The sequence below is a fragment of the Hydra vulgaris genome, chromosome 03, assembly GCF_038396675.1.
Source record: "Hydra vulgaris chromosome 03, alternate assembly HydraT2T_AEP".
NCBI classification, from domain to species: Eukaryota; Metazoa; Cnidaria; class Hydrozoa; order Anthoathecata; family Hydridae; genus Hydra; species Hydra vulgaris.
The window spans coordinates 46,812,501-46,825,927 of record NC_088922.1 but is presented as its reverse complement, the minus strand read 5'-3'; the positions used below and the strand labels follow the sequence as shown (position 1 = coordinate 46,825,927).

Sequence of the window (13,427 nt, the reverse complement as noted above, 5' to 3'; positions counted from 1 at the left end):
ACAGTTTGTACGAATATTTAATCAAAACTATAATCCTAAACAAGAAACAATTCAGCCTTCAAAACAAAATTCCATTAAACTCGTTATTTTAAATTTGATAAATAATATAAGTAATTCTTTTGATAAAAAAAATTGTATAAGGAATCTTTAAAGACCTGTCAAAAGCGTTTGCATTGTAAACCAAAAATTTTACTTAAAAAAAAAGGAAAGCGTTGGTATAAAAAGCAGACCTTCGATTGGTTTAAAAACTACCTTTGTAACAGATAACAAAGTATTATTTCAGATAAATATAAACATCCAAAACTAATAAAAGTAGAATGTGTTGTTTCTTAAGGTTCCATTCTTGGACTCCTACTGATTCCGTTATATATTAATGATTTTCCAAAAGCATGTATGAAAACATTCACTAAAATGTATGAAAACATTCACTAAATACTGAAAAAATTTGTTTCATTAAAAAAAAAAAATTTAATTAATTAACTATACTTTCCTCACTAAAAATAGATCGTATAAACATTGAAAGAACTGAAACAACTAAGTTTCTTGGAGTAATTGAAAACTTCAAAGCATCCTGGAAAACTTATATAAATACTTTAAAAACGAAGACTTCAAAGCAAATAGGGATACTCTACAAAATAAAATTTATGTTGTCTTGACATCTCCATCTCAAACCTCTTTATTTTTTTATACATTTATAGTTATCTTATGTATGCTAATATTACATGGCCAAGTACCCACAAATCCTAATTAAATTCTCTTTATATAAAACAAAAATATACATTAGGACTGGTTTACAATAAAAATGAATTTACCCATGCTGAACCCGTACTTAATGCCTTGAATGCACTGAATGTTTAACAAATTTGTTTCTATCAACATGCTCTATTCATGCTTAACTATAAACTTGGGTTAGTGCCATCGCATATTTTAGATTATGATATTCAAATTACCACAACAGTTACACTACATGAGAAACAAGAAAACTTACATTACCTATAAAAACAACGAAGTTGATTAATTAATTAATTGATTAGATAATTAGTAAACTCTTCATAAACCCAAAATAACTTCTAACTTCACTTATTATTATTTTTATTAATATTACTATGGTTATTATAAATAGTTAAATTTATATTATATTAACTGTTATTATTAATAATAACTAAATTTATATTACATTAAACGTTATAATAGTTTTACAAATAATTTTTCCCTTAAACATTTTGTTAACGCAGGTAACTAAATTAAAATTGAAAGCAAATAAAACCGAAAAAATTTTTTAAGCATTTTTAAAAAAAAAAAATTATACTAAATTAAAATTAATTTTAAAATATTCTTTTACAAAATATTCTGAAACAATAAAATCATTTCATCGTTATCATCAAAATCAAATTCATCTGTATCTTTATTGCCTTCGGTCTCTAGACTTATTTTGATTTGATGCACGTTTTCCATCATCCAATCGATATAGTGCAAATTTCAAACAGTCTGCAATATATCTTTTGGTATTGCCTTTTTTTATTTTAAAACATCGGGTAAGTGAATCTAAGTAAAAACATCTTTAAAGTAAAGTGTTCGTACATTTTACAAGATTTACTTTACTTCACATTTACTCGGTTACAAAGTTTAAAAAGTGGTTAAGTTTAATCTTAACCACTTTTTTTCTTTTTTCAAACTTTTATAATTGAATTCTATACAACTTTTTAGCATATATTATATGCCAAACTATTTATAAGGAAATATAGATGACTTTTGCTAACTTTTGAATGATTATTGCTAACTTTCAAAATGCTCATATATACGTACATACATTATAAACATGTAAAGACATCACAAATTATCCATTCAATAATCCTTAAAACATTTTACTATAAAGGCTACTTACTAATCAACAATAATTTTTCATTTACTGAAGCTCAATAAAGTACTTAAAAATAATCTTAATTAAACTCGAATTAAGAAAAATAATTCAAACGATTTTTACAAAGATTTTTTTAATGGTGATATTTTTATAGAACATTTCGAATGGGGTAGTAATAGTATCACGTGACAACCGCAATTTCATCAATAATTATATATTCTTGGACTTATTTATTTTAGGCGCCCCAAGGTTTCACTTCTAAATATATTTTCTTTTTTTTTTTTTATATGCTTACAAAAATATTGCTGTCGTTGAAGGCTTGCGTTAAAAAAAAATACAACGATTGATTACGTGAGCGGATTGGCTGTGACAACGAGTTTCTTAATTATATGACCTTCATTTTAGGGTGATGCTTTGGTTAGCAAAGTTTCACAAAGAGGTTTTGGTAGATGATCCGGCTGAAGCCAAAAAGGATTTAATAATGCGTGAGTTTGCAGCAAACAAAGAAGCCATCATGAAGCAAAATAAGAAAACAAAGTCACTTTTAGATGATCTCGAAAAGCAGCTGAAGAGAAACAAAAAAATCGCTAAGCATATTGCATCAAGTAATCTTTTTAAACATTCAACTTATTGCTGATATCAAAAGTTAATGTGGGTTTGAAAACACTTAATCTGCGCGAACAGGTTAAGAAAGGCTCAAGTTTTCACGTAAAATAAATGATTTTCAATTTTTTTTAAAATAAATGATTTTCAGTTTCCTTATAAAAAAATTGAACAAGTTCAAGTCAATGCTGAGTTTACTTTTTTTAAATAATTTTTATCTTAACATATGTATTTTATACATACTTTTACGTAATACACATTTTAAAACACACATTTGTGCATGCGACTTTATATTTAATGCACCTTTTTGAAGTATTTAAGTTTATATCGTATGTAATTTTATATCAATAATATATTATTATTATTACAACTTTCTGTTATGATTTAAAATAAAAATGTTAAAAAAAAATTGAATATTTAATGAAAATAAAATCGAAAGCTCTATTTTTGCAAACTTTAAAGTTTAAAGGTTTGTCTCGCTTATTTTTTATTCTTAATTTTGATACTTATTTAATTTTGATACTTATTTTTGATACTTAATTAATTTTTCAATTCAAATCGATTGTTGCTATTGTGCTTAGTAACATAAAAGAAACATTAATATACTTTTTTGTTTTGTAGTATAAAAAAATGCTTGTGTTTTGTTCGTCAACATTTCACGACTTCAGAATTATTCTTTTTAAAATTTGTTTTTTAGAATAAGAAATGTTCTACCTTCACTTTTTGAAAAATTAAAGTTATTGATAGTGTTAAGTACCTTAGAAAAATATTGTTCTATTGAAATGAAACCTAAAATAAAAGTAAAATAATTGCGGAGAAAAGATAGATTATGAAAATGTTTTCATATGCCGTCTCCTAAAGTTTTTATTTCGTAAATCATTTATCACTAAACTCAAAAATGTAGAGAGAGAAAAAGATAATTCTAACATCGCATTTTTTAATATTTGGAGTAGTTGCAACGGCTTTAAATATTATCGATAAAAACTATTTTGTTTATGTTAAAAAACTGGTTTTTAAAACCAATGCATTGGTTGTAATAACCAGATCGTTTTTTAAAAAAAAAATAATAGATGCGCACGATTCCGTTCTTTTTTTACATATTTCGTCGCGTTGGCTTTGGAGAATTTAAAAAATATATTTTAACTTTTTTTTAATGTTTAATCAAAGTTACTTATATTATTGTTTTTTATTTGTTTATGTACTCTTTTTTTGGTTGATGTATGAAAATACATAAATTTAAAAAAATAGTTATTTAAATATTTTTATTATTATTTAGGCAATAAAAAAAAAACGATTTATTTGCTATTCTCCTAATATAAAAAAATCAGTTAAAACATGTGTCAAACCTTCGACCATATAAACTGATAGACACGCCGTAAGTTAAATATTTTGAAGCCAACATCTTTTAGCGCGTGACGTCATGTTTGGGCAGAAGAAAACGCGATAGAAACGAAATAAAGCTTTAAGAAAAAGTTAAATATAAAATTTTGTAGTAAACATTGCTATTGTTTTTTAAAATAATATTAAATTTATCATTTTATTATTTGTATCAACTTTTAATACATTCTTAGATTTCTTAGAATAGAAAACGTAACAGTTAATACAATTTTATGTTTTATTATACATTACATTATTATACAAAATAACTTTTTATTGATTCAAAAATAAAACTTGCTTTGTTAATACACTTTGTATACGGTTATTATGTCGTATATCGTTGATCGAGTCAGCTTTGTGGTGCAATCGCATCTTTAAATATTTAGCAATAATAATTTTGACTAAAGATATTATATGATTACCTTGAGGATCTTCATCAAACATGTGGCGGCGTTACTTCGGGTAAACTATCATTAATAATATCAGCACCAAAATCAATATAACCAGGAAATTTATGGCCTGTCCATTCAATTTTTTTCTAATGGCCATCTCATCTAGCATCAATGAACACACAACACGTTGACCAATTTTCTGAGCCTCTTTTACATTTCTATGAAGAGTAACTAAAGCTTCTTTACTAAATCCAGGGGAACAGTCAACACTTTCATACCATTTTTGTATAGTTCGTGGATGAGGAAGTGCATTAATAAATGTTTTCCTAACATAAATATATGCTTTAGCAGAATAAAAATTTAATGTTAAAGCAAAGCTTCGTAAAGGTGGGTAATGCTTTTTAACTTTTCCTTGTAAAATCCGACAAAATAACTGTTTTGTAGACTCAGACATAGTTCCCTGTAATTAAATAGATTATATAAATTGATATATTATTAGTTACAATATTATATTTCTACTTAATAATCCAATCAAGTAAAATGGGGCATTATTGATTGCATAGTAAAAAGCCAAACAGATTTTATGTAAATGACACACAACAACCCAAACACACAAACTTGTAAAAATAGTTAAAATCAAAAGAATACACCAAATTATTACAATAGCATTACAATCATAACTACAATTATTACTGTTATGACAAACACAATAATTAACTCATTGCTAATCCTACCGTAATTGTAATGAACCAAATTTTTATTTAACTGTTATCTAATGATTAATGTAGTAAATTTTTAATCATAAAATCTTACTAAATTAAAACCATATTTCAACAGTAGGTTGACTAAAACATAATAATCCCAAAGGTATAACTTAAATAAGTAAAAAATTTTAAAATAATTAAATTAAAAAAAAAAAAAAAAAGTCATAAATATAAGTATATTTAACAACTACTCATAATAAAAATTTATATCATACCATTAGTGTAGTTGATATTTCTTCAGAAATCATACTTTTTGATTTAAGATGATTAAGAAATGAATGTAAGTCTTTAATCCTTTTTAATAGACGACGCTTGGATTACTGAAGCATTTTAATTGTCTTTTGTTTAGCAGCAAGTTTACTAATAGTTAATTTTATAAACTTTTTACTGTTTTCTGGTGTTACCATATCATTTTCATCAAAATCACCAATATACCGTTTACCATTAGTTTTAGGATTGATTTGACAATTAGTTTTGAACATTAATGTTCCTAAAATATAAAGGTGTTATATGTCACAAAAAGTAAACTCAAACATTTAAATCAATATATGCCATTGTAAAACTAATTGTAAAGTATGCTATTGTAAATTAATTAAATTTGACTTACTGTATTGGATCATTGGTTATATGTTATACTGTTAACATCAATGATGTAATTTTCAACGTTATTGCTCCTCAAAATATATAGGTATTATGTTAGAAAAAGTAAACTTAAAAATTTTAAATCAATATAGGGTCGTTTCCACACTTACCGTGAGTTTAACAAAAGTTATTGTAATATATTAGATTACTCAAAAAGTAGAAATCCATTAGAAATGAATTTTTGCAGCCGTCAATGTAATACGATAAGGGTTCGTTTAAAATTACTCTCACTCTGAAATTTAAATCAATAATGTACTTACTTTGAACAACCTTTTAAAGCGAAGTTTTCCATACTTATCGTAAGTGTTTCACACTTATCGTATATATTGTCGACACTTATCGTAAATCTTAAAATCTACTTTAGTGTCTGGATTAAAACGCTCTCGCGGTTTCAAATGAAAATTTAATGCATTAGTAACATTTTATAAAACGTTTTTATGTATGAAATTAAAAAATAAGACTATTAAATAAATTTAATGTTTATTATCAAATAAACACTAATTATATAGTAATAAAAACATTATTATAAATAAAAGTAAAGATTTTAAAGCATTTCCATTACTTTAGTATACTTATCCTTTAAGTTCCTAAAATGGAAAAGATAGGTTTCATCATAACTATCTAAGTCTTATTTTATAATTATTATCAACATTTAAATGGAACTCGTTTTCTGACTCTTTTGCAACTTTTTTTTTTTTAATTTTCATGTTTTCTCTTTCTTTTTTAGTTTTTTCATTTAATAACTTTTTCTCCATAGCCAATTGTTTCTTTCTTAATCTTTCTTCCTCTACTTTTGACTTTTTATCTGCAGCTAATTGTTTTTTTTTTTAAACTTTTCATCCTTTATTTTTGACTTTTCTTGCACTTTTGTCTTCTGAATTAGCTGCCACGTTTCAGATGTTACAACCAATGGTAAACGTTTTACTTTGCGCTTGGACGATTGGACTGGTTGTTTTGGCTATATTATAACACTTTCAATTGGATTTATTATTTCTGCTGCTATTTTTAAACTGAAACAAGCTGGTTTTGGTTCTATCACAGCTGCATTATTGCAATCAGGCATTTCCATATCGGTTATACCCTTGCACATTTTTTAAGTTACAAGTTGTTGATAGATTTTTATTACCCTGTTGTATTTCATCAGGTAAAATTATGGTCTTATATGTTTCAGATAAAGCTCTTTTCCAAAAAGGATACAACTGGAGGTATTCAAGATCACCTTTCCAACCTAAATGTTTGTCAGCCAATTCAAACTGCTTTAAAATACTAAAATCAATGCACTTTTCAATAACGGTTATGGGAAAGTAAGCTGATAAAGTCACACTTGAATGGTTTTCTTCTAAATAAGGAGCCGGAGCAACAGTTGACTCAGATAATTTTTGAACAATTTTTTTGTAGTCAACACTATTAGCATCAAATGGAAAAATTCCGGTATTTTTAAAACCACTTTTAATATTATTTGCCATAGAAGGATCGATTATAAAAGAATTGAATGCTTCTGGTACATTTTCATTGTTTATTTCTTGTCCTTCATGGTCAATGCGCCATTGTCGGCAAAACGATTTCCACTTTGCTTTAATTGGCCCAAAAACTGCCACATCGAGCGGCTGCAAAATATGTGTTGCATTTGGGAACAAAGCAACAAGAATTGTTCCATTTTTAAAGCAAAACTCACTAAGTTCGATAAAAAAATGTGACACATGACCATCAAAAAAAGTTGCAACTGGTAAAAGAATTTCTTCTTTTATCAAAAATGGATGAAAAACGTTTGTTATATACTCAAAAAAACATATTGCGGTCATCCAACCATTTTCACTTTTTTCAATACCCCATCCTGATGGAGCAGCATTTATAATTTTATTTGGAAGACGAACATATTTAAAAATTGTTAATGATGGAGCAAAAGTTCCGCTGGCATTTACTGCAAATAAAGTAGTGATGCTTTTTTTATTACTTTGGGCACTTTCTTCATATGTATTTTTTCCTCGTTCACCAATTAATAAATTAGTTTTTGGTGACAACTGAAAACCACTCTTATCCATATTGAAAATGCGCATCGAATCATTTAAATATTGAGCGTTTTCTCCTAAAAGCTTCGGAATTTCAGTAAACCAATTTCTTATGGCTTTTTCAGTTACTCCTCCTCTAGCTCGGTTTAAGTATTCACCTCGTTTTTGAGATAGCTGTTTATGGCGGCGAAGAAGTGCATAAAACCAACCTTTTGCAGGATGGTTGTTAGTAAATTTTGTTTTTATATTGTTGGAATTCAAATATTTTTGCATAGTATCTAATAGCTGTACTACAGACATGGCAAATCTTATTCTGGTGCATGTTAGTAACCACTCGACTAACTTGTTTTCAATTTGTTCACCTAGAACTGATTCATACCCGCAGTGTTGTATTTTCAAAGAAGTTCTTCCGGATATTTTATCACGAAGCGTCTGATAAGGAATTCCAAACGTCTTGCTCGCTTTGTACATAACCATTCCTTTTTTAACAGCATTAATGGCATCACGTAATTGACTATCTGTATATTAAAGTCTTCGTTTTGAACTACAAAGTTTTGTCTTATATTTTTTTCGTGCCATTGTAAAATAATCTAAGTAAAATATTATTTATTTTTATAGTAAAAAAGAAACAAATTGATTATTCATTGGACATACGATATGTATGGAATGACATTTTTTTTAGTTCATACTTATCGTACATTCAAAAATATTACATTGATATTATAATGATGAGTTGTTTTAATAGTAGTAATAATAATTCATGTTTTATTTACATGATTAAGTCAATTTAGAAATAAAATTTTATGTTATCTTCATAAATATCCTTGTTTTATTTGAAACGCTTCTAACAGCTGGTACTTTAAAAAAAAGTATTTTGATAGGCTGACGTAATAAACCCACTGAGTTCATTTAAGTAACTATGTATTGCGGTTTCTATGAATTTTAATAGAAGTGCATGACAATGTTGTTGATACACAAAATATAAAAAAAAAAAAATAATTACTACTTTTTCCAAAATTTATGTTAGTATTTAAAACCTACGATAAGCGTCGACTCACGGTAGGTGTGGAAACGACCCTATGTCATTGCAAAAGGATTAGTTGAATTAAACTTACTGTATTGAATCATTGGTGATATTATTGTTAACATTAATGATATAATTGTCAATATTATTGTTACTAAAAGTATATAGGTATTATGTTACAAAAAGTAAACTTAAAAAATTTTAAATCAATATATGCCATTGCAAAAGGATTAGTTACATTAGGCTTACTGTATTGAATCATTGGTGATATTATTTGAAATAATACTTTGTCTGTTTTTTGGTGGTTTTCTAGAAAAAGAACTTTTTCTTAAATGTGTTGGGAAATCAAATATAGAAGGAATTGCATCAGTTTTTAGTTTCTTTTGTGAACTCCACGGACTACCTTCATAACAGTCACTTTTGAAATGTCTACCACAAAGTTTAGACTGTTTACAAGGAGTAAAACCATCCCTCTGCATAACTTGTATCCATTTTCTCGTCTATTCCAGATCTTTCGGAAAACTACCAACAAAAAAAAAATATTAAATAGGTATATTAAAATAATATATTATTTAAATTCGAAATATAATGTAGGATCTAAGCGAAGATTTATTTGTAGCAACTTACCAATGAAAAGAAACCCCTTTTGTATATCTTTGAGTGCAATTATATGCAGAACAAGATAAAACCATGATCTATACTATATACCTATATTCTATTTGAAAATTAAAATTTAAACAAAATAATATACATAAGAACTATTAAAAATTTAAAAGTGTTAAATACATCAAGCTATTTTCGCCCTAAACCGATATTATAAGTCGTTGAATGCCCAAACGTGACGTCACGCGCTAAAAGATGTTGCCTTCAAAACTTTTTGAATAATAATTTACGGTAAGGCGTGTCTATCAGTTTATATGGTCGAAGTGTCAAACCAACGCGACGATTTGCATTGCATAATAAATAGGGAGTAGGGATAAATAGGGAGGTAATAGAGTTTTATCGGAGCTGGAGGTTTAAACTTAAATTTTTCTTTCACAAGTTGCAAATAAATTCAAAAAACTTATTGTAGCTCAACCTTTTTGTTTGTTTTTTTGTTTCAATCTTTTTTTTTATTTGTCATTTATTATTATTTTACATTGTTCTTGATTTACAATTTTCATCAATAAAATTTAAATAAAAATTAATAATGACAGGAGCAAATAGAATACAGAAGTCTTGTCATCAAGCCCCTATAGTAAACGTAAAGTATTTTTTCAAATTTCTTATTATATAATTTACAAATACTCATTATATAAAACAAGGTAATACATAATTACAACAAGAATACAATGAATTTCAAAAATTAAATAAATATATAAAGTAAAAATTAATTTAATTTTTTTTTTTTTTCTCTTATTGTTAACTGAAAAATATAAGAATATGTTTGTGTCTGTTAATTTAAGTAAATAATGTATAATTATATTTTTAAAACATTTATTGAAGTTAAACTTTTCATATTTTCATCAAGAACTATGTTCCACAGACGAGGTCCTCTATATGAAATCGAATAACCAGATGTTTGAAGACTTGACTTAGGTAAATTAAAAATATGGATAGAGCATCGCGTTAAGTATATGTGATTAATTTTTAGAAACCGGTTATTAATGGATTTTGGAAGCATGTCATTTTGATATTTAAACATGAATAACAAGTTTCAACTCAAGTTTAACTCATAGATATTAAGAGCTTTAATTTCCCGGAGTAGCGGCTCGGAGTGGGCGAATATATGTACATTACATATAATTCTACTGGCTTGTTTTTATTTTTTTATATTTCTTTCAATGCTGAAGGGCAAGTACTTACCCTAGCAATGATTATATAATAATAATAATAATAGTGTTGCAATAGCTTATGTAACTATGGATAAAAGAGCAATATAAATCTATTAAACATTTTTTACTTAGTAGGTCTTTCGTTTTATGTATAATGTCTATAGTTTTAGAAATTTTGTTTTCAATCAGCGTAATATGATTTTTTCGATTGAGATGTTCATCAAATAATATTCCTAAGATTTTAAGTGATGAAACTCTGTTTACTATATTGTTGTTTATTGTTAGCTGAGGAAGTTGCAGAGGCAAGTCATCTGATTTAGATTGATGATGAAATAAAATGTACTTAGTTTTACTGATATTTTAAGTTTGATTTAAACCAGTCATTAAGGTTTTCCAGCTCACAATTTACTGTAAAGAAAATTATTTTTATTTTCGAATGGGTATAAAAAGATTAGTGTCACTAGCAAAAAGAACAAAATTAAGCATGTTTGCGGATTGGTAGATATCATTTACGTAAGTCAGAAATCGTAAGGCTTCAATAATAGAGCCTTGAGAAACTCAATAGCTTATTGTTTCTAACTTTGTACACGTTAAATTATAAGATACTCCTTGTTTTTTATTTAAAGGTAATACAATGCTGAAAAAAAACTGCATTAAATCATCACTCACAAGTTTGATAAAAGGCGCTAGGTTCTAAATTTAGAACATCGTTTTAACTTTCAATTTGGAACTATTGGAGCTGAAGGGAAAATCAATTAAAACTTCTGACATTTTGGAGTAACTTTAACGTCAAAAAAAGGCAATTTTACAACTCCGACATAAAAAAAAAAGTTCAATCAAAAATATAAAAATTAAAAAATCAAGTTGTTGTTTTTCAAAAAGTTATAGTCGAAATGTACAGAAAATTGTTGTTTTCGTTGTTCAGTATTTTATATAACGTTTTTTTATCTTGTCAAGAAAATATTGACTTAATCTAAGGAACATATAGGTTTACTGAAATATGATCTTATATTTATTGGAATAGATAATGCATTTTGAGATAAAGATTCATCTTTCTTAGAGCTTGTACTTTTTTCTGTTTGCATAATAAAAACGGCGAATTAGAGCTTGCCAATTGAAACATCATCTGAATAATGAATCAAAATATTTAACATTATAAATGCAATTAAAAGAAATTTTTAGACACTAATTTATAAATGTCAAACACTGCTTTCCTTTTAAATAACCTATAAAAATTATAAACACGCAGTATTTCCAGGTCATTTTTAAAAGCAGTACATTAACAAACCAAATACTAAAAATTACATCAGCAACAAAACCATGACACCAAAAGCTGTACTGCAAATCCACCTTTCATATATGCAGCTAGGTTGTCTTTCATAAACAACATCACAATTAATAAAAAGAAACTGAAAACAGAAATAAATCACTGGTAACACAATGGACACACGGAAGTCTACAATACGTTCAAGGACATTCAAAATAGTCCGATCGGACATCCAAATACCGTAGTAGCATTCAAAACACTTTAAAATGTTTCCTGTGTAGTCGCTTCTCCTACTCCTATCATTTGAGTAACCTTAAAAAGTAATAAAACAAATTAAAAGTATGATTAAATGTTTAATCAAATTTAAATACCATATTTAAATATATATTGTGAGCACATAAGTAACCTTATTTAACAAATTTATATATATATATATATATATATATATATATATATATATATATATATATATATATATATATATATTAGAGGACTAAAAAATTTTTTTGGCAATTCTTGGTTTCCCATGCCACTATGAGTGGAGAAATTACATTTTAAAACTGGAAATACCATTTGAAAGTGTTAAATCTTAAAAAAGTTCACCCCCTAAGCTGAAAACTGTTTTCTCCCATCTACGCTATGAGTCATAAAAAAACATGCCACTGAACTTTCTACCATAACTTTGTCAAATTTGGTCAGATGCCTGACAAAATTTTAGGTTTTGTTAAGAATTGATTTGCAGAAAACCATTCGTCTGATGGCGACCCAATTCTAAAAACTGACTGTACACGAACACTCCAAACTTCAGCAACAGAAAAATTGTCTGATTTCTTATATAGAAGTTAAAATTAGTTTAAAAATTCTAGGTTGAGACAATAAAAAAGAATTTTAAAAGTAATATTTTATATTAGTCAACTCTTTTTCTTGTTCTCTACTTGAAGAAGACACCATTTTTAAAATCGGTTCACAATGAGCAAAGTTATTGCAATAAGTTCAGTGGCATGTTTTTTTATGACTCATAGTGTTTCTATTGTTAGATACAGTACAATTTAAGGTATCACAGCTTCAGTTTATTGCTAGTGTGATTTTGCTAAATGTATGCATTCTTATTACATAATCTTTCATAATATATATTATATTTGTTATCATCACCTGACTTTTGATATTTTATAAACTTCTTTTGATAAACTAAACTCATAAGGTTTGTTTATTTGTAGATAATTAAATTTACACTCAAATTATAATTTGACAAGACTATGGTCAAGATGTCTAAAAATAGTTTTCCTTCAGATTTGAATAAAAAACTATGGGAATCAAATTTTGTGAGGTTTGAAACAGCCAAGAATTCAAGAAAGTATGCAAAGATTGTTGACAGTCTTGATCAAATGAACAAAATGTCAACAGAACAGCATATCCTGGACAGATTTAAGTGTTTGGCTGCAAATGTGAAAAGTAAACAGGAGAGAGTTGTGATAGTGGTCAAAGAAGTGAAAATCTTATGGAAAAAACTGAATCTTCCAATTCAAAAAGGCAAATCTACAGTGGAAAGAAAAATTGAGAATGTACTAAACAAGTATGAAAAAGACAGCAGAAAACCAGGAACGCAAGACTTTACCAACTTGTTCAACGTAACTGATGAAAATGGAGAATGGTTGTGCCAGGAAGATAAAGCCT

At 26.9% G+C, this 13,427-nt stretch overlaps 2 protein-coding genes across 3 annotated transcripts in view; one reads left to right on the top strand and one right to left on the bottom strand.

The window, feature by feature from the left end:
- Window positions 1-3,195, top strand: part of LOC136078210 (transient receptor potential cation channel subfamily A member 1-like) — a 132,012-nt gene extending 128,817 nt beyond the window's left edge. For both annotated transcript variants that reach the window (XM_065793441.1, XM_065793440.1), the window contains one exon: window positions 2,267-3,195. In XM_065793441.1, coding sequence (XP_065649513.1) covers window positions 2,267-2,498 — 232 coding nt within the window. In that variant the 3' untranslated portion in view covers window positions 2,499-3,195. The remainder of the gene's footprint in view (window positions 1-2,266) is intronic.
- Window positions 3,196-4,062: 867 nt separating this feature from the next.
- Window positions 4,063-9,389, bottom strand: LOC136078209 (uncharacterized). Its single transcript, XM_065793439.1, has 4 exons — window positions 9,300-9,389; window positions 5,605-9,194; window positions 5,213-5,487; window positions 4,063-4,693 (listed from the first exon to the last, which is right to left on the bottom strand). Exon 2 carries the CDS (start codon window positions 8,123-8,125, stop codon window positions 6,695-6,697), a length of 1,431 nt encoding a protein of 476 aa, XP_065649511.1. The 5' UTR covers window positions 8,126-9,194; window positions 9,300-9,389; the 3' UTR covers window positions 4,063-4,693; window positions 5,213-5,487; window positions 5,605-6,694.
- Window positions 9,390-13,427: the final 4,038 nt, after the last annotated feature.